Genomic DNA, 22,932 nt, shown 5'->3' with positions numbered 1-22,932 from the left:
GGTCGTGTTTTGGAGGACACATGGCTCTCGAGCTTCGCCTCTCTCTCTCTCTAGTCTCTCTCTCTCTAGTCTCTCTCTCTCTAGTCTCTCTCTCTCTAGTCTCTCTCTCTCTAGTCTCTCTCTCTCTCTCTCTCTCTCTCTCTCTCTCTCTCTCTCTCTCTCTCTCTCTCTCTCTCTCTCTCTCTCTCTCTCTCTCTCTCTCTCTCTCTCTCTCTCTCTCATACAGGAGTTGCAGCGATGGGACAAAACTGTAACTACCAATTGGATACCACGAAATTGGGGAGAAAAATGTCTGTTTGTTAAGAAATGCGACCCAGGAGCCACCCTCCCGTCTGCCTCACCCAGGCCTGGAACGGACAGCTCTACCATGAGTCAGACTATATACCTAACAGCCCATCTACCATGGGTCGTCCCAAATGGCACCCTATTCCCTACATAGGGCACTACTTTTGACCAGGGCACATAGGGCTCTGGTCAAACGTAGTGCACGATATAGGAAATATGAGGCCGTTTGGGATAAAGCCTTGAGTCAGATGTTGTGTATGTGACATTGATGTGAGCAGGTCATTGGGTCAAAGACGAGATGAAGCCTAATAGAAAGTTTACTGTCCTGGAGCAGGTTTTACTGGGATTGCTGCTAATCTTTACTGCTTTTCCTGTATGTGGACTTCGCAAGTCTGGCAATACATACTGCTGCTGTTGTGGACTTGAGTCAACCTGCTGCAGAGGAAAAGCTCAATAGAGTACCCAGCCTCAGAAATTGCAGCCCAAATAAACGCTTCACAGAGTTCAAGTAAGAGACACATCTCAACATCAACTGTTCAGAGGAGACTGCGTGAATCAGGGTTCATGGTTGAATTGCTGCAAAGAAACCATTACTAAAGGACACCTTCACAGAGTTCAAGTAAGAGACACATCTCAACATCAACTATTCAGAGCAGACTGCGTGAATCAGGGATCATGGTTGAATTGCTGCAAAGAAACCATTACTAAAGGACACCAATAAGACACCAATAAGACTTGCTTGGGCCAAGAAACACGAGCAATGGACCTTAGACCGGTGGAAATCTGTCCTTTGGTCTGATGAGTCCAAATTTGAGATTTTTGGTTCCAACCGCCGTGTCTTTGTGAGACGCAGAGTAGGTGAACGGAATATCTTTGCATGTGTGGCTCCCACCGTGAAGCATGGAGGAGGAGGTGTGATGGTGCTTTGCTGTTGACACTGTCTGTGATTTATTTAAAATCCAAGGCACACTTAACCAGCATGGCTACCACAGCATTCTGCAGCGATATACCATCCCATCATTTGTTTTTCAACAGGACAATGACCCAACACACCTCCAGGCAGTGTAAGGGCTATTTGACCAAGGAGAGTGATGGAGTGCTGCATCAGATGACCTGGCCTCCGCAATCACCCGACCTCAACCCAATTGAGATGGTTTGGAATTAGTTGGACTGCAGAGTGAAGGAAAAGCAGCCAACAAGTGCTCAGCATGTGGGAACTCCTTCAATACCGTTGGAAAAGCATTTCAGGCGAAGCTGGTTGAGAAGAATGCCAAGAGTGTGCAAAGCTGTCATCAAGGCGAAAGGGTGGCCTCTTTGAAGAATCTTAAATATAAAATCTATTTTGATTTGCTTAACACTTTTTTTGGTTACTACATGATTCCATATGTGTTATTTCATAGTTATGTCTTCATTATTATTCTATAATGTAGAAAATAGTAAAAATTATGAAAAACCCTTGAATGAGTAGGTGTGTCCAAACTTTTGACTGGTACTGTAAAAAACAATAATATAGGAACAAGGTGGGCACTGTATACTTTTTTTTATATATACAGTATACATTTTGCTTAGAAAACTTCTGAGGCCAAATAATATCACCAGTAGGCTGCCTATTGGGGAATCCTGCTATAGTGGCTAACCACTGATTTTACTGATGTCTAGCTAAAGTGAAATTAGACCCGTGTCTGGTGGAAATCCACACATCTCCGAAGATATTGCTTTTGATTTCCATCAGAAGAAACTTCATAAAATGTTCATAGCAAAGAAGGTGTCTGATATCCAGCAGATGTCCTCCTGTAGCCTACTGTGTGGGTCTTCCTACCTTATGCCAAAGCTACTTCTCACTAGAACGAGCAAACGAACAAGAAGGTTGTGACAGGTTTTATACAGTGCCCACCCTGTGCCTACTTCCTTTCAAAGTGTCGGCTCCTGCAGTGCTCAAAGAAATGAACGTACCCTCCTCATTAGTTCACTTGTGAGGTCCGCTCTTGAGGGTTGGTTTAGACAGTTACTTTTCCTGTTACATAGCCTAAGTAGGGGAGACTGGGGTAGTTGTAGCACTTTTGGGCTTTCTATGACTTGGTACTCTCTAATGGTGTATCTTCACTAACTGTAACCTATACAATATTTACAAGCCTTGTCAATTTACACTCCAATTATTACATTATAACAGGGAAGTAAAACATTACTACAAAGAACATGACGTACTGTAACTCTTTTTTTCACCGGCTGCATAATCTCCTGTGGACAGATTCTGCGCAGTTGACCAAATTACACGAGATTTTACTTCTGGGTTATTACGAAGTTACAGTCTGCATACCAGCAGCCAATTAACACAGCAAGGTCTGATGTTTCCATAATACACTGGAGTACATTCCTGGATCCGGTCTTTTGAAACAGGATCGGAAAGCAGAGCAGCATAGCCACCCCATATGATCTGAGGGGAATAGGAAGATCGACTGAGGCGGATATTGGAGAGAAATGCTTCTTGTGTTCCTAAGGTTATATTCAAGATAATCTTTGAAAGACTGCTACTTTAACTTGAGCTGGCCAGGTTCTGGATTCCCGAGAATATATTCCAGAAGAGGTTCTGGCGCTGTCCTTTTAATCCACATTTGTGATCAAAATGGAGTTGTAGACTGGGGAGACGTATTCTCAAAGAAAGTATTATCACTTAACGGTAAATAGTGATTGTAGGCTTCCTGCTTGGCTGAGGGGAATAGCACTAAGCATAAAGTATTTTGTGGGTGGTTTAGAAAATAGATGCCTTTAGTCGAAGTATAGGGCCCATGACAAAACCCAGGTGTTTCTAGCCTTTTAATTCAAACGTTTGGGTCCATGTTTGTGATAATAGCTTATTCATTTCAGAGACTAAAAGTAGGTAGGTAAGGTTTTGCATTATTCAGTAAAGAGATACTTCATAAGAAACCGTGAACTATAATTGACTATTTCACAGAAGTCATTTTATTGTCTTCTAACAATACGTCTAATTGGGGATAGACCCGGTCAATGAGTCCTGTATGATCATACGTTAAGTTCCCTCTCCTCAGTGTCTTGAAAACGTTGCTCCTCTCGACTGTGCTACCTAAAATAGTAGCCTACTCATGGTAGGTAAAGCTAACTTTACTGGGGAGAAGGCGTTATCTCGAAGCCAATTGATGTCCTCTCGCTCCCTGAGAACGACAAAGGAGCTCCCAGGGCTAACGTTAGACCTTGAACAATGCCAGACGTCACATAGCTTTTTACTGTGAGAAAACAACGGACTGAATAATGAAATGTCAATAACAGCATTTTGCAACATATTGGATGTCAATTGTGCACGTGTAGTTGTTTTGAGTGATTTACAAAGTGGCATGGGTGGATTGATGAATCCACGTTGATGGATTTCTTCTTAGTTAGAAAGGAAGGGACGAGCCTATCTATCAACGATTGAAAGTTTTCAAGTAGTGTTGACTCCCATGAGCGTCACCAACCAATGAAAAGACAGAATTCAAGAGTAGCATTCCATACAGGGTTCCCATCAAATAGGTACAAAGTAAATATCACAACCCAGGCTACTTTCAATGTACATTATATAATAAGGTGTCTGCTAGCCATGAGTTTCTCTCACCTTTTCAAATGGTAAACTCCGTGACAGATTCTCAAAACTGTTTCTGACACAATCTGGATACTCTGCGTGGCCCTTGGTTAGAGAGGGTGGGAAAATCACAGGGAGGCTGACAACACAACCAGCCCTCTGCAGTGTGTGCTGGCAGGTGTGCTTTCAGATAAGGAGCAGCTAGTGGAATATAAACTGTGCCTAGTAGAATACAGAGGAGCTGTGAGACTAATTCCCCGAAGGAAAACCCAACCAATGTGCATGCAGAGCCGAGAAAATAATTCTGATCGCAAGGATACAGTACATTGAATATAGTAGTGCCCCACACAATCTCATGAGTGCTCATATTGCTGAAGTAATTTACTTTTCTCCATTGCTTTTGAAAATATCTGGTCGTGGAAACAAAATGTGATAATGTACAGTTTCCTGGTTTTGGTGCTGTGGCTTAACTGAGAAAGATAGGACATTTGCAAGAATGCAGTGATGCAAAACAACTTAGGGGACACATAGTGCCCCCTACTGACCCAACAATTACCACCCCCAAAGACAATCAACAGGTAAAGGAACAGTTCTGGGCCCGGACGCTATCGTTCTAATGATGAACTTAGCCTTAAGACGCTTTTGGGAAACTGGGCCCAGACATGTTCACTCAGTTGCAATGTTTTTAAGTCTGAGCAAAAGGTCCTGTTTGCAATCAAATTGGGGAACCAGAGGTATACAACAATACATTTTTATATAAAAAACAGCAACACAATATATATATATATATATATGAGCAGTAGTGTATTTGAAAGGTCAAGAAACCCCCCCCCCATTTATTACATCTCGATGCACTGTACAGTTTTGTATAAAAGTACTACACGTAATATCTTGTCAGAAAATACAAGCCAAACTGGACATATATAAATCATATATAAAATTATAAAACCTCCGTTACATCTTTTATCGTCATTTGAGAAGGTAAATACTGTATACATGAATGTAGGCTGTGACACCATAGTACACTTTTTTTGTGGTCCTATCCTTGAAACACATTGATTATAGCGATCAGGTGGTAACAGTTGCGAGCTCAAAGCATCATAGCAGGGACTACTTCAGTTGAAGGAAAGCATTGAAGGGAAGGTCGTTTTCAGGTGCTGCTTTTTCAGTGCAATGCAAAAGATATACATCGCAGTGTTGCCTGATGATGCCTCAGACATGACACGGAAACAGAAAATTCTAGTGTGATATGGACATATAAAAATCCTTCTTTTCATTTTGTACATTTATACAGCTCATATAAAATATTATACCAATAGCGTACTGTAAAAGGCTATGCAACTGTCTCTCGTATAGTTGCCTCCAGTTTCTTTGGGAGTAGCTCGCTTCTCTCTTCGACATTGATGACGGGCGTCCGACAGTTCTGTCCCTGATCAAGGTATAACTTAGCGTATACTGGGTTGGAGTTTATGGCCTGGGGAAAGAAAGCACAATAACCAAAAGAGAGTATTACTTTTACACTAAACATGGCCAGGAGGAGCTAATAACCATTTCATTGGCCTACATGATTTACATTAACTAGATCAATTAGTTATTAAAGTATTTTGTATCTTTCAGATGCCCAGCCTATTTGGATATATACAACAATTGACAGTGTTAACGTGATAAAGTATTTTGCAGCACGCCCAGAGCCTATTGTTGCTTAACAAGCAAGACAAGGACACGGTTACCGACATCCCACCAGGTGACTGTAGACAAGCTCTAGCCACGTGGAACACCAGCAGATGGTTCCTTTCAATTATAAACTGGGCGGGTCGAGCCCTGAATGTTGATTGGCTGACAGCAGTGTATCTATCAGACCGTATACCACGGGTATGACACAACATTTATTTGTACTGCTCTAATTACGTTGGTAATCAGTTTATAATAGCAACAAGGCACCTTCGGGGGTTTGTGGTATATGGTCTACATACAGTATCACAGCCCACTGGGCCTTATTGCTTAATTAAAACACATATTACACACATTCCGGGAGGAAGCCTTCACCGTGCCTTTCATGAATACAACATGAGATCCTGAATTGTCTCATAAACCCCACTATGACCCCAATGGCCATGGCTTTGTATCAATATACAGTAGGCTTTTATACAGCATCTGTCCCAGAGAGGACAGGAAGTTCACAGGGAGTTTACCTGTCCAGGAAGGATCTCCTTGGGGAGATGAACTCCTTCAGGGTGAACTAGCAGAGTGTGCAGGTGACTGGACCTCACACCAACACACCAACCCTACGACACACAATGACAACATGAACATCACACACAAACCCTACAACACATAATCATTACAGTTTAACCTTCCAGAATAGAATAGGATGAATCTTTGTCTATTGGCTACATGCCAATATCCACACTGGCATACCACTGAATCAATGTATCAGGCATGCGTTCAATGTAGTACGCTAGTGTGGGTATTGCGCAGCCCTTGTTAGTAACTCAGGGAAAAGGGAGGATACAGGAGTAAGCGTTTTCAAACCTTGTGTGGGTCCAGGGTGAAGCTTGGTTGAAGGTGATTCCCAGCATCAGAGTGATTGTCGTGGTCCACCTCATACATGTTGTACGAGGGGTTACCGATCTCTACGTTTAGCCCACCATTCGCCATGGGCTGCCGCTGGACTATTTTCCCCCTGTAAATCATAATATTGACGAGGTTAGAAGAGCATTATAAACCTTCATGACTGCTTACTACGATTAGCATGACCATTAATCACACAACAGAACATGTACAGTGCCTTCGGAAAGTATTCAGACCCCTTGACTTTTTCAAAATTTTGTTACGTTACAGCCTTATTCTAAAATGGAATAAATAAAAAAATCCTAAGAAATCTACACACAACACTCCATAATGACAAAGCCAAAACAGGTTGGTAAAAAACAGAAATACATTATTTGCATAAGTATTCTGACCCTTTGCTATGAGACACAAAATTGAACACAGGTGCATCTTGTTTCCATTGACCATTCTTGAGATGTTTCTACAACTTGATTGGAGTACACCTGTGGTAAATTCAATTGATTGGACATGATTTGGAAAGGCACACACCCATCTTGATAAGGTCCCACAGTTGACGGTGCATGTCAGAGCAAAAACCAAGCCGCGAGGTCGAACAAATTGTCCATAGAGCACCGAGACAGGATTGTGTCAAGGCACAGATCTGGGGAAGGGTACCAAAATATTTCTGCAGCATTGAAGGTCTCCAAGAACACAGTGGCCGCCATCATTCTTAAATGGATGAAGTTTGGAACCACCAAGACTCTTCCTAGAGCTGGCCGCCCAGCCAAACTGAGCAATCGGGGGCGAAGGGCCTTAGTCAGGGAGACCAAGAACCTGATGGTCACTCTGACAGAGCTCTAGAGTTCTTCTGTGGAGATGGGAGAACCTTCTAGAAGGACAACCATCTCTGCAGCACTCCACCAATCAGGCCTTTATGGTAGAGTGGCCAGACGGAAGCCAATCCTCAGTGAAAGGCACATGACAGAAAGCTTGGAGTTTGCCAAAAGGCACCTAAAGCCTCCCAGACCATGAGAAACAAGATTCTCTGGTCTGATGAAACCAAGATTAACTCTTTGAGTTAGGAGGCGGGGCGTAGACGGCGGACGTAAAGGTAACGTAAAGGTAATGGCGGACTGAACGAAGTTATGTAGAGCACCTCAAGATAAAACATAATATTCGAAATATCTGCTAAATTAGACAAAAATATTAGCACTAAATAATCTGGTGGGTGATAACCTTCAATCTGGATAATAACACAAAACAAATCCTAAGACTAGAGACATTTATCGACAAATATTACAAAAACAAGCAACACCCAAACATGACGGAGAGTAAGACAGGGGAACCGATTCAAAAACGAAAACGTGACTCTTCAACAGACACTGATGATTTAATATTCTCACCACCGGCAATGGTAAAGGTCGAAACCGATCTGTTAAAATCAATAAATGACAAACTGGGTATACTTGAATTAGTTAGTAAGGATATAAAAGAGTTGAAGGCAAGCCTAGAGATGAGTGATGAAAAAGCTGCGGCATTGGAGAAGGAAACACACGCGCTAAAAGGGACAGTCAATAAGATTGAAACCGAAATGAATCAAATTAAAAAGGAGAACACCGTTCTGAAGGAATCCTTACTGGACATACAAACTAGATCCATGAGAGAGAATTTGGTACTTACAAATATCCAAGAGAAAGAAGGAGAAGTTCCTGAATCTGTAGTTAGAGAGTTCCTTCTTGCAGCGCTTCAGATTCCACGCGAAGTTATCGACAAGATCCAACTTGAACGTGTACACCGCCTCGGACAGAGAGGGCAGAGGTACGAACGCCCAATCGTTGCCAAATTTGCTTCATTTAAAGATAAAATAATGGTTAAAAGCCTGGGTAAAAGACTTGCTGGGACCAAAATTGGCATGAATTATCAGTTTCCGAAGGAAATTGCAGAACGGCGCAAAGTTCTGTATCCAATTTTCAAAGAAAATAGATTAAAAGCGAAACGAGTAGCTCTCGTCGTTGATAAACTATATATTGATAACCAGTTGTTCAGAGACACAAAGACTACTCCATGGTTATTTTAAAAATTACAAAGTTCTCATAGATGAGGAAAATAAACACAATTCAAGCCCGGTTATTGATTGTAACAATACAATACAAAATATAGCTTTTCTATAAATCTTCACATATAACTAATTGAACACAAGCACTATTTCTACATAGTAAAGATAAAAACTAAGTAAACAGAAGGCACAGTATGTGTGGATGGTGTGGTGTGTGTTTATTTTATTTGTTATGTTTGGAAAGTTGAGTGAGTGAGTAATGAAATGGTTGCATATCCCAGAGCCAATGTATTGCTGTGAGCCGGGTATGAGAGGGCTTTCAATGTTGTTCAGATGATGGATATACTTTTATAATGAATTATACGTCTTATTTATTTATTGTCCTATCATGGGGAACTACATTTTTAAAATAAATTATATCTAATTATTTATTATCCTATTTTAATGGTACGGTCCATGGCCCTATACCCTAGACACCCACATGAAAGGCCCAGATACTAAGGAGAAGTCCCTAACTGTTTTATGTGCATGCTGTAAGCGGTCTGTATGCAGCCAAAATGAGGTCAGAGACCAAGAGCAGCACTGCCCCCTCAAGATTCTGAGCCTGCTTGGCAGGGTTGGTCCTGCAAAGCCAAAGCCCCCTAAAGGGAGAGCATAATAAACAAGGAAATTCTCAAAGCTGCTAATGAGAACCTTGACGACCTTGTACCTAGCCGGTGGGGATTCCGGTGGTGTGCCCCCACCCAGGCAGTGGCAGTGCTGGCAACACTAGCTGCAGTAACCCATGGGGAGGGGGTCACACTTGGACATTCAGAGAGGGGGTATATTATTGTGGCCCTGGTGGCACGAAATCAAAGTCGGACTGCATGGAGATGCTTGGGAACATGGTCAAAACGGATGACCGTATTGTGGGTGTTTCAGGAAGAAGGTGTACATTTGACCTCCATCATCTAGGATGTGACAATGGTAAATAAATCTCTACATTTATGCTCATTTTTTGCGCGGTCTTGCAGGCCTTCTCATGCAGCTGCAACTGCAAGTACATTTGTAAATCATGACCCATCTTGAGTTGGGCTCTGGGATGGTGCAATTGTTGAGAGGGTGAGCTTATGGTTGTGTGGGGGTAAGGGCTGAATGTGTGTGGGTGTATGTGTGTATCCCACAACTGTTGCGAAGGAAGAAGTAAAAGATGTTAGGGACTATAGAGGATGATCCACAGCAATATATAATACAAATCGAGGTGAGGGCGATGGAAATGCATTTGGCAATGGATCTGCTTCGGTTCGGTGGATGGCGCTGTGTGTACTTTTCGAAGGATGGATCCCAGTCGGTCCGGGGCTGTGGGATGCGGGGGGTCGGGGGTGGTCTGCCGGGCATTGGGATGACAACCCAACTCGAGATGGGGGCTTTTGGCGGGTGGAATAGTGGGGACCAATTGGAGGTTTGCTTAGTGGAGATGCAAATGTCATGGTACAACTATATAGACACTCAATCATTATGTTACTTTTTAATAGGACGTTTACAAACATATATTTTGATAAAAATAATTGAAAGGTGTGTCTCATTATGGTAAGTGGTGAAATAAGTATAGCCAGTTACAATTGTAATGGCTTAGCAGATAATAAGAAAAGACGATCAGTATTTACCTGGCTAAAAGAGAAGGATTATAATATCTATTGTTTACAGGAAACCCATTCGACAGTTTTAGATGAAGTTTTGTGGAAAAAGAACTGGGGGGGGGCGAAATATATTTCTCCCATGGGCAAAGAAATTCAAAAGGGGTGATGGTTTTAATTAATAATAACTTTGATCCAAATGTGCAACTTGTCCAAACAGATCCTCAAGGTAGATGGATTATTTTAAATATGTTATTGGACAATAAACATATATGGCTTATTAACCTATACGGTCCGAATAATGATGATCCAAGCTTCTTTGACAATATATATAAGAATGTATCAACTCTACAAGCAACACTAGACTCTATTATTATAGTGGGAGATTTTAATACGGTCTTAAATACCTCTATGGACCGGAAAGGAAATCACACTACAAACTATCACCCTCAGGCACTTAAGGAAATCAGGAATGTCATGGATATATTGGAATTAGTGGATATATGGAGACTTAAATACCCTGACCTAGTGAGATATACATGGCGGAGGCTTAATCAAGCTAGTCGCCTTGACTACTTTCTTATATCATTCTCTCTGGCACCAAAAGTTAAAAAGTGTTTGATAGGGGACAGAATGCGGTCGGACCATCACATAATTGGCATATATATTACTCTTACAGAATTTCCACGTGGGCGAGGATATTGGAAATTTAATCAAAGCCTACTAGATGATAAATTGTTTAGAACTAGGACAGAAGAATTTATAACTGACTTTTTTAGACATAACATAGGTACAGCAGATCCCCATATTGTATGGGACACTTTTAAGTGTGCCTTTAGAGGCCATGCAATTCAGTACTCATCTATAAAACAAAAGCAATTTAGATCAAAAGAGTCCATATTAACAAAGGAAATTGAAGGACTAACAGTACAGTTAGATAACAATAAAAACGGTACCATAGAGGCACAGAATAAGTTAGAGGAAAAACAAAAAGAAATGGAGGAACTTATTCAAGAAAGATCCAGTGTAATATATTATAAAAATAAAGCGAACTGGATGGAATATGGGGAAAAATGCACCAAATTCTTTTTCAATCTTCAATATAGAAATGCTACCAAAAAAAACGTATTAAAACTTGTTACAAATGATGGAGTCACGCATGATTCACCAAATGATATTTTGAAAGAGGAAGTAAAGTACTTTAAGAATATGTTTTCGTTTCAGGCTCCTCCATCTCCACTAACTGAAATTAATTGTATGGATTTTTTCCCTAATAATAATGTAAAATTAACATCTGTACAGAAAGACTCATGTAAAGGCCTAATTACAGAGGAGGAACTACTTGAGGCAATTGGGGCCTTTAAGGATGGGAAAACTCCAGGACTGGATGGCATACCAGTGGAAGTATACAATTTTTTTTTTGATATACTCAAAGGACCATTATTAGCTTGTTTTAACCACTCCTATATAAATGATAGATTATCAGACACGCAACAAGAAGGTGTGATATCATTATTACTGAAACAGGACCCAAGTGGTATATATAAAGATCCAGTCCATTAAAAAAATTGGAGACCTCTTACACTTCAGTGTTGTGATGCAAAAATCCTAGCAAAATGCTTGGCGCATAGAATAAAAAAAGTTTTGTCAGATATTATTCATCCTAATCAGACAGGTTTTTTACATGGACGATACATTGGAGATAATATAAGGCAAGTACTGGAAACAATAGAACACTATGAAATATCCGGGACACCAGGCCTGGTTTTCATAGCTGATTTTGAAAAGGCTTTTGATAAAGTACGACTGGAGTTTATATATAAATGCCTAGAATATTTCAATTTTGGGGAATCTCTTATAAAATGGGTTAAAATTATGTATAGTAACCCTAGGTGTAAAATAGTAAATAATGGCTACATCTCAGAAAGTTTTAAACTATCTAGAGGAGTAAAACAAGGTTGTCCACTATCGGCATATCTATTTATTATTGCCATCGAAATGTTAGCTGTTAAAATTAGATCAAACATTAATATTAAGGGATTAGAAATCCAGGGCCTAAAAACTAAGGTGTCATTGTACGCTGATGATTCATGTTTTCTTTTAAAACCACAACTAGAGTCTCTCCACGGCCTCTTAGAGGATCTAGATACATTTGCTATCCTCTCTGGATTAAAACCAAATTATGATAAATGTACCATATTACGTATTGGATCACTAAAAAATACACATTTTACATTGCCATGTAGTTTACCAATTAAATGGTCTGACGGAGATGTGGACATACTCGGTATACAAATCCCAAAAGAAAGAAATGATCTCACTCCAATAAATTTTTATAGAAAGTTAGCAAAAATAGATAAGATCTTGCTACCATGGAAAGGAAAATACCTGTCTATTTGTGGGAAAATCACCCTGATTAACTCTTTAATCATATCACAGTTTACCTATTTGCTTATGGTTTTGCCTACACCTAGTGACCTGCTTTTTAAATTATATGAACAAAAAATATTCAATTTTATTTGGAACGGCAAGCCAGATAAAATTAAAAGGGCCTATTTATATAACGAATATGAATTCGGAGGGCAGAAATGATTAAATATTAAAGCATTAGACCTCTCACTAAAGGCATCAGTCATACAAAAGTTATACTTAAATCCAAACTGGTTCTCTAGTAGATTGGTACGAATGTCTCATCCTATGTTCAAGAAGGGCCTTTTTCCCTTTATTCAGATTACACCTGCTCACTTTCGGTTGTTTGAAAAGGAAATAATCTCCAAAATATCTTTATTTTTTAAACAAGCCTTAGAAAGTTGGTTGCAATTTCAGTTTAATCCACCTGAAAGGACGGAACAAATAGTACAACAAATATTGTGGTTAAATTCAAATATAGTAATTGATAAAAAAAACTGTATTTATCGAAGAAATTTTTAAAAAAGGTATAATTTTTGTGAATGATATCATAAATAGGACTGGTGGAGTAATGTCACACATGCAGCTAACACAGACATATGGAAATGTCTGCTCTACCCAAAATTACAACCAATTAATTGCAGCATTACCACAAAAATGGAAGAGGCAAGTAGAAGGGGAAAAAAGTAAGGAACTTGTATGTCGGCCCTATATTAAAGAACATAAATGGTTAAAGAAAAGTGTGATAAATAAAAACATATACCAATTTAATTTAAGGACCAAAAAACTGACAGCTGTGCCATATAAATTGCAAAATAGTTGGGAAGAGATTTTCGATGTACCCATTCCATGGCACATGGTTTATGAATTGATACGCAAAACAACGCCGGATTCAAAACTTCGAATTTTTCAATTTAAATTATTGTACAAAATTCTTGCAACTAATAGAATGTTATATATATGGGGGATACAATCTTCCCAGCTCTGCAGATTCTGCTGTGAGGAGGCAGAGTCATTAGATCATTTATTTTGGTATTGTCCGTATGTAGCTCGTTTTTGGTCACAGGTCCAGGAATGGTTGAAGAATTGCAACATTTGCGTAGAACTAACGCTACAGATAGCAATACTGGGGGATTTGAAAAGCCATAGTCAATCAATCAATAATATAATAATTATTTTTGCAAAAATGTTTATTTTTAATTTACAATCCGTGGAAGCTATGAGAATAGGAAGATTCAAATCTTTTGTGAAGCATCACAGCACAGTTGAAAAATATATGGCAAATAAAAATCCGAAATGGATGATGTTGGAAGATAGATGGGAAGGGTTGAGTGGAGCTGAAGGGTGGGACTAATAACAAGATAAACAATGTAGGGCATACGGGATCTGTGAAATGTGTATAGGTGCGGAGCCTTTGTGAAATAGCACAGTTACAAGTGGAAATCAAACTGGATGGACAACAGAAATAGAGGAAGGACTAAGAACAAACAAGAGAGAACTATTATAAAGTAGACTGTGTCTGTAAAATGTGTATAAGATGTATAAATTGAAGGTAAAAACAGAAATGTTTATCAGTTTACTCCAATTGGGGGATCGGTGGTAGGGTTTGCGGGGAATAATAATAAAGGTATACTCTTTAAAAAAGTATGTATGTCTATATAGGTATGTGTATGTATATATGTGTATATGTATGCATACGTGTATGGATATATATATTTACCCCAAAAAATATGGGGGATTGGAAATGATGCAGACAATTACATTGGAAGCAACATTCTTTCCGCAATATTAAGCTGATCCACCCCTAAATAAAAAAAATAAAAAAATAAAATAAAATAAATAAATAAATAAAAATAAAATAAAAAAAGATTACCTCTTTGGCCTGAATGCCAAGTGTCATGTCTGGAGGAAACCTGGCACCATCCCTGCGGTGAAGTATGGTGGTGGCAGCATCATGCTGTGGGGATGTTTTTTAGCGGCAGGGACTGGGAGACTAGTCAGGATCGAGGGAAAGATGAACGGAGCAAAGTACAGAGAGATCCTTGATGAAAACCTGCTCCAGAACGCTCAGGACCTCAGACTGGGGTGAAGGTTCCCCTTCCAACAGGACAACAACCCAAAGCACACAGCCAAGACAACACAGGAGAGACTTCGGAACAAGTCTCTGAACATCCTTGAGTAGCCCAGCCAGAGCCCGGTCTTGAACCTGATCGAACAACTCTGGAGAGAACTGAAAATAGCTGTGCAGCAACACTCCCCATCCAACCTGACAGAGCTTGAGAGGATCTGCAGAGAAGAATGGGAGAAACTCCCAAAATACAAGTGTTCCAAGCTTGTAGAGTCATACTCAAGAAGACTCAAGGCTGTAATCGCTGCCACCGGTGCTTCAACAAAGTCCTGAGTAAAGGGTCTGAATACTTAAGTAACAGTGATATTTCAGTTTTACATTTTTTTATGAATTAGCAAACATTTCTAAAAACCTGTTTTTACTTCATCATTATGGGGTATTGTGTGTAGATTGAAAAAAACGATTTAATCAATTTAAGGCTGTAACCTAGCAAAACGTGGAAAAAGTCAAGAGGTCTGAATACTTTCCGAAGGCATTGTATGTAGTATGAAGTGACTGGTTATCTTTTGGAATCTGTCTGCTTAGAAGTAAAGACATACCTTTGCTTCCTCTTGCATATGAAAACCCCCAAGGCCATGGTAGTGATGAGAATCACAAGCAGAACCAGTGGGACAATGATGGCCATGCTTCCTGTAACACACAGAACAAACTATTCGAGTTATGTTCAATACGTAACATACTTCCCTCCTCTCTGTAGTGAAACAATACAATATGTTAACATTCAAAAAAGCTTCAGGGGTTGGAAAAATAACTTTCCAACAAGGTTCTTCATATGGGGACTGCATTTCTATGTTAAAGTCAGTCTGTGGGGGTAAAAGGCTCAGTCTGCGCAGTTAAGCCTTGAGAGCAAGTCGACAGTGAAATGTCAGACTGCAGACCAAGATCAAATACCAATCTCTGGGAGGGTAGAGCGGTTCAAAGAGTCTGAAAAAGGTCTCCAAATCCAGACAACAGCACTTTAAAACTGAAAATAGACCGTTTTTTCTTGAAGGGATTTTGTGTCTATGTTTGTGTGTGTGAATGTGTGTGTGTACAGATGTAGGATCATAATTTGAGCCAGTTTGCTAAAGCAGGAAAATAAACCTGCAGCAACAGGAAATATGAATTATTATCTGGATTATAATTAAATTGACGTTTTTGTAGGGGTTGATACATTTTCCGTAAGGGCAAATCAAAAATGAATTTTCAAAATGGACATTACAAACTTTAGAAGCTTTTTAAAACTCAAATACACCACAAGTTTGCAAATTCTAGGCAACAAAATAGTGATCAAATTAAGATTTTACATCAATCTGTATGTTTCTGTGTGTTTGAGAGAGAGCGAGCAAGCAAGAGAGAGAGATAAAGAGAGAGAGTCTCTTTACCACTCTTTCCAATAACTACTCACCCCCGCTGATGTTGCCAGACAGACTGTTCTTGGGGGTAAGTCTCTCACACTGTGTACCTGACCAATCAGCTGGACACCTAGAAAAGTCACAATGAGTATGAATAGCTGTCTGTTGGTCAAACCAAGTAGCTTTAAAAGAAGGCTATAGTGTACGCACACACTATAGCCTTATCAATTAGGGAGGACGGGCTCCTGGTAATGACTGGAGCGGAATTGGTGGAATGGTATCAAATACACCAAACACATGGTTTCCAGGTGTTTGGGGAAAGGGGGATTAGAGGTTGACCGATTAATTGGGGCCGATTTCAAGTTCTTAATAATCGGTAATAGGCCTTTTTGGATGCCGATTATATTGCAATCCATGAGGAGACTGCGTGGTAGGCTGACCGCCTGTTACGCAAGTGCCGCATCAAAAGGACCTTGTGGCTGCAAGGAGACAAGGTAAGTTGCTTGCTAGCATTAAACGTATCTTATAAAAAACAATCAATCTTCACATAATCACTGGTTAACTACACATGGTTGACGATATTACTAGGTTAACTAGCTTGTCCTGCGTTGCATATAATCAATGCAGTGCCTGTTAATTTATCATCGAATCACAGCTTACTTCAACTCCGCTAAACGGGTTTAACAAAAGCGCATTTGCGAAAAAAGCACAATCGTTGCACAAATGTACCTAACCATAAACATCAATTCCTTTCTTAAAATCAATACACAGAAATATATATTTTTTTACCTGCATATTTAGTTAAAAGAAATTCATGTTAGCAGCCAATATTAACTAGGGAAATTGTGTCACTTCTCTTGCGTTCAGTGCAGGTAGTCAGGGTATATGCAGCAGTTTGGGCCGCCTGGCTCGTTGTGAACTCTGTGAAAACCATTTCTTCCTAACAAAGACCATAATTAATTTGCCTGATTTTTACATAGTTATGACGTAACATTGAAGGTTGTGCAATGTAACAGCACTATTTAGACTTAGGGTTGCCACCCATTCGCTAACATACGAACGGTTCCGTATTTCACTGAAAGAATAAACGTTTTGTTTTCGAAATGATAGTTTCCGGATTTGACCATATTAATGACAAAAGGCTCGTATTTCTGTGTGTTTATTATATTATAATGAAGTCTATGACTTGATATTTGATAGAGCAGTCTGAGCGGGGGTAGGCAGCAGCAGGCTCGTAAGCATTCATTCAAACAGCACTTGACTGCGTTTGCCAGCAGCCCTTAACAATGCTTGAAGCACAGCGCTGTTTATGATTTCAAGCCTATCAACTCCCGAGATTAGGCTGGCAATACTAAAGTGCCTATAAGAACATCCAATAGTCAAAGGTATATGGAATACAAATGGTATAGAGAGAAATAGTCGACGCATCATAATTCCTATAACTACAACCTAAAACTTCTTAACTGGAAATATTGAAGACTCATGTTGAAAGGAACCACCATCTTTCATATGTTCTCATGTTCTGAGCAAGGAACTTAAACGTTAGCTTTTTTACATGGCACATATTGCACTTTTAATTTCTTCTCCAACACTGTTTTTGCATTATTTAAACCAAAGTGAACATGTTTCATTATTTATTTGAGACTAAATTGATTTAATTTATGTATTATATTAAGTGTTCATTGTTCATTAAGTATTGTTGTAATTGTCATTATTACAAATATATATATATGTATATAAAAATCGGCAGCTTAATTGGTATCTGCTTTTTTTGGTCCACCAAAAAACGGTATCGCCAATGCAAAATCATAATCGGTCGACCTCTAAGGGGGAAACCTAGTCAGTTGTACAACTGAATGCATTCAACTGAAATGTGTCCTTTGCATTTAACCCAACCCCTCTGAATCAGAGGTGCGGGGGGCTGCCTTAAATCGACATCCACGTCTTCGGCGCCCGGGGACCAGTGGGTCAACTGCCTTGCTCAGGGGCAGAACGGCAGATTTTTACCATGTCAGCTCGGGGATTTGATCCAGCAACCTTTCGGTTACTGGCCCAACGCTAGGCTACCTGCCATTCCATTTGCGCAGTTCCGGCCATTATTATGAGCCATCCTCCCCTCAGCAGCCTCCTGTGACACGCACACATCTCTTAATTTCATCTCCTCATTTGTTAAAGTCTCAGGGAACATGCACAATTCATTCCCGCATCGAGTTAAAGGAAATAAGCATAATCTCACACGAAGTCTACAACCCAAATGGCACTCTATTTCCTGTATGTTGCACTACCTTTGACTAGAGCCCATAGGAATCTGGTCAAAAGTGGTGCACTATGTAGGAAATAGGGTGCTATATGGGACGCAGAAGGTTTGGATGTCATCCAGAGACAGTGATCCATTAGTAGTTACCTCTTTCACCTCCCTTGCCCAGGGGATAGGAAGACATGCAATTACGCTATATGGAACCTGACAAGGGTGATCGCATGATGATGAAATGATATTAGCTAATATTAAATGGACTGTAAGCAGTATTTAATCAAACTTTCATTAGAGGGACTGTGGCTCGCTGCAGGTACCACATGAATCATAGTCCTGAAGGGAATGACAGCTTGTAGCTGACCTATAGAACCACACCGTTTGTTGCCTGGGAATATGTTCAGCTGCAGACGGACCGGGTTATTATCGGGTTTTCACGACATGTAATTGAGAGGCTAGTGCAAAGAGAGAAACGTCAGGTGCGTTTGTGCTGTGAATGACGGGACGGGGAACATGTGTGGTAAGGAGTTCTATCGTACAATATGTTAGACGACAGACAAGAGGTGCTGGTGAGAGCCTGAGTTGGGGAGTGATGAGCAGAGCGGATGCTGCTGGAAAGTGAGACAGTGAGGGCTGGTCTCGGGAAATGGCAGGAGAGGAGGAGGGAAGGAGATGAGGAAAGGAGGGAGGAGGGGAAGGGAGTCAGGGAAGAGAGGAGGGGTAAAAGTCAGACCTACTTGCACTGGGGTTTGTTTAAGGCAGTTAACGTGCAAATCCCTGTATTCTGACAGTAGTTATCACACGGATTGGCCCGCTGGTCACAGCGCTGGTTCAAGAACCCAGGCGTGCAGCTGCAGCACAGAGAAATGATCGCCACATGAACGATTCATATATTGAGGAACACAGAGACAAAGTCTGGGTCTGAAATGGCACCCTATTCCCTAAATAGTGCACTCCCTTTGACCAGGGCCCACATATGGAATAGAGTGCCATTTTGGACACACAGATAAAAGAAGATAGAGCACAATACATTCTCACAGTCCACCAGCTCGGGCCATTGGAGGATACGGAGTATGAAATCGAACAGATGGAGCTAGGCCCTATTCCATCCTAGTGTTTACATAGGATGTGTGTGTGTGTTCAGGTGAGAAAGCAAAGCGTTGTGGCAAGCAATCCATCCAATGTCACGCCAAGTGGGAGCAAAATAAGTTCAACCATAGGAATAGCCTAAGATTGTTGTTTGAGATCTATAGCATGACACATATAGCCCTCTAGGTACGTGTCGTCTTTGTCCACCACCAACCCAATAAAACAAGCAACTGGATGACAAAGATAAAAGCAACAAACGAACAAAAACAATGAGCGGGAAACTGCTCATTCAAAGCTGTAGTATAGGAGGCAGTGGTATGTACAGTATCTAGGCATACAGTTTAAAGCTAGAATCCTTAATTAAAACAATAACAAAGCACCCACCCAACCTCTGTTTTGGTAATAGGCTGAGGAATGGGCCTAGAGAAATGTAACCACTCTCAAATTCAAAGACAGTGGATGCAAGGGCTATGGATGCAATGGCTGACCGTCCATGATATCACAGTTATAGTTTAACAATGTTTTAAGGACATACCGTTTGTTTACCTTTACATTGTTTACAAACATTGGAGTAAAATAAGATTATATTTTAGGTTCTGATGGGGTACGACAGTTGAACTAAGCTCATGAGGCATTTATAAGTTATATTATTCAAGAATCAATGGGTATATATTATTAATTTGGCTATGCAGACTGTAACACATGTATATTACTGAATATGATGAATTCCAAAAGTCCAAAAATGGATGACGCAACTAAGGATTGATCAACTTTGAAAAGCCTCTTGAGAGTGATGCAAGCCCTAGAAACAAACACAACCAAAAGCCTCTGTATACTTTAATATCATTTGCAAGAGAAAAAGGAACACAAACCCTTTTACCTTGGGAAAACGTGGAAATATGCCACCTCAGTGTGAGACCTCATTGTTTTCTACTATGTCCCCATCTTAGTAGCCTGGGTCTAATCCAGTCTCTACTACAGTACCTGCTCTGTCTCTCACAGCAAAACCACACAACCACTTTCAATACCACTAATTGTATCAGTGACATGTGTGTGTGTGATACAACTGAAAGCAGAACGAAGACAAACACAATGGCTGCGTTTACACAGGCAGCCCAATTCTGATCTGTCGCCACTAATCGGTCTTTAGTCGCCACTAATCGGTCTTTAATCAGATCAGATTATTTTTTCCAAAATATCAGAATTGGGCTGCCAGTGTAAATAGCAGCCAAAGAGAGGTACAGTACTTTCTTTAAGAAAACTGATGACGACAACCGGTTCAATTGAAAGCAATAGAATCAATGGAAATAAAAACGGACTTACTGGCAGAACGGCAGACTGGTCTCAGGGTCCTGGCGACAGGTTCCTCCGTTGTAACAGTATCCATCACACAGCTGACAGGTGGCTGCCACTCTGCCGTTACTGCAGCTGTAAGGAAAGGACGGGAATACAGCGATGACTTCATAAAGCCTTACAAGCATATGTCTAATGCATTTATAACGCCTGATTCATTTTTCTATGACGCAATCCCTGAACCATGGAGACAGGAGAATGCTGACATGTGGTAGCATCCACAAACATATAATTCCTACAATGGATATTCCTTTCAAGTCAATGTTCCGTGATGGGTGGACCGGCCTTATTGAGTGTACCAATAAGTAGCATCAGTCAAATGTTTCATTCTAGTAATTCTAGTCGGTAACATTGTTTGGATATTCACAGACTATCAGTAAAATGTCAACTAACTATCAAACCCTAATCCTAACCCTAAACTAATCCTAACCCTAAACTAATCCTTACCCTAACCCCTGTTCTAACCGTAACCGTAGCAAGCAGTTGCTTATCAACAGATAGATTGTTGATAGTCCATCTGTACAGATGGTCATACGATCTGGACTATCTACTCAGATGATGCTTACTTGCAGGACACGTTGTCCGTCTCCGGGTTGACAGTACACGGTGCCCCTCGACACTGGAGACATCGGTCCACTTCACACTTCACTCCCTCGTATCTGGTTGAGCACACACACTCCACGTGGCTCTTGCTTGACAGAGTACAAGCCTTCGAATTGGTACAGTAGTGATGGCAGATATCTGGAACCAAGGTGGAGAAAAAGAAGCGTATTTATTTCATGTGTTACATTCCTGGTCTTCCACTGTATCAATCAGTGTAACATCAATTTGTTCAGCCCTTGAAACTGAGCTGTTTGCAAGAAAGCATCTTCTGGAGTGATTTTCCTGTCAAACGTATTTTAAACCACCAGAGAGAGGGTGGAGGAGACTAACAAAATATTCCAACTCATCTTTAGTGTTGTGGTAATTGTGGAAACCATAAACCCCTCTCTTCTCATTGCGGAGACTGAATGCAACATGAAATATTGATTGATTGCTTGTCATAAAACAGGCAAATCTTTGTGTGTGTGTGTGTGTGTCTGACTCACGGTAGAGACAACGCTCCCCAGTGTACTCGGCCATACAGCGACACACTGGCTGGTTCCCCTTGCTGACGTCACAGGTGCCGCCATTCAGACAGTAGTTATCACACACCTTCCTCTCACAGACCGGTCCTGTGAAACCCACAGCACAACGACACGTAGGCCTCCCTGAGAAATATCGAGAGAGAGAGAGAGAGAGGCAGGGAGAGAGGCAGAGAGAGAGAGGCAGGGAGAGAGAAAGAGAGAGAAAGAGAGAGAGAGAGAGAGAGAGAGAGAGAGAGAGAGAGAGAGAGAGAGAGAGAGAGAGAGAGAGGGAGGGAGAGGGAAAAAAGAGGGGAAAGAGAGAAGGGGGAGGAGGGAGGAAGAGAGAGAGAGAGAGGGGGGGGGGGATGTATTTATTTGACATTCTATAGAAATTGGCAAACAATTGTGTTGCTGATATCAATAATCACAAGCATGTCCACTGTCTAACGTCACAATGGAAAAGCAAGCAAATACAAGGCAGATGTGATTTCTCTCACATTACACACAAAGGTGATGCCCACAAAGAGACTCCCGAGGTCCAATGTTTTCCAAACAGCCATGTCTATTTGCACTGGACGGATTTCAACTAGTTTCACACTGGTCCTATGACCGCTTGGAGAGCTTACATCTGAAATACAACATCTGCTGCCCGCTCCTGACTGGGATGAATAGAAACTTACTGTGTGTGTGTGTGTATGTGTGTGTTCGCGTGCGTGTGTGCGTGTCTGACGTTCTTTCTCCCGCTGTTCCATCTGTCAGCTAAGAGGCAAGTTGTTATTGATATCGCCATGCCAATACAAACATTTAACTGTTATTTCACGCATTAATATTTGACCGCCTCAAACTCCTCCCAAAAAATGTCCTCAGAAGAAAAAGAAAAGAGAGAAGTTTGATCTGTTGCCATTTATTTATATCTCTCCACTCTCAATTGTTTATTCTGAAGAGAGAGAGAGAGAGAGAGAGAGAGAGAGAGAGAGAGAGAGAGAGAGAGAGAGAGAGAGAGAGAGAGAGAGAGAAACAACCTCGCTCTGCATTTACTGTAACGGAACAGGGGACCTGGACTTTGGGGACTTCAATGTGCTTTAACAACTGTTCAAAAATGGATAGCAATGCCACACGTTAAGCGTGTCTTGCATATTCACGGTGCTACCGTAGACGTCCTCGCTAATGCAATACCAAAG

The 22,932-nt window shown here is 40.7% G+C and overlaps 1 protein-coding gene across 1 annotated transcript in view; it reads right to left on the bottom strand.

The window, feature by feature from the left end:
* Positions 1-4,268: 4,268 nt before the first annotated feature.
* LOC120033295 (low-density lipoprotein receptor-related protein 1B-like) overlaps positions 4,269-22,932 on the bottom strand; it is a 167,461-nt gene continuing 148,797 nt past the window's right edge. Inside the window, exons 81-88 of the mRNA XM_038979571.1 lie at positions 21,734-21,895; positions 21,212-21,386; positions 20,616-20,720; positions 16,006-16,082; positions 15,158-15,248; positions 6,392-6,542; positions 6,052-6,144; positions 4,269-5,333 (exon numbers count right to left, since the gene is read on the bottom strand). Of these exons, the coding sequence (XP_038835499.1) occupies positions 5,193-5,333; positions 6,052-6,144; positions 6,392-6,542; positions 15,158-15,248; positions 16,006-16,082; positions 20,616-20,720; positions 21,212-21,386; positions 21,734-21,895 (995 nt within the window). The 3' untranslated portion in view covers positions 4,269-5,192. The remainder of the gene's footprint in view (positions 5,334-6,051; positions 6,145-6,391; positions 6,543-15,157; positions 15,249-16,005; positions 16,083-20,615; positions 20,721-21,211; positions 21,387-21,733; positions 21,896-22,932) is intronic.

The sequence above is a fragment of the Salvelinus namaycush genome, chromosome 40, assembly GCF_016432855.1.
Source record: "Salvelinus namaycush isolate Seneca chromosome 40, SaNama_1.0, whole genome shotgun sequence".
Lineage (NCBI taxonomy): Eukaryota > Metazoa > Chordata > Actinopteri > Salmoniformes > Salmonidae > Salvelinus > Salvelinus namaycush.
This window is presented reverse-complemented; position numbering and strand designations above follow the sequence as displayed.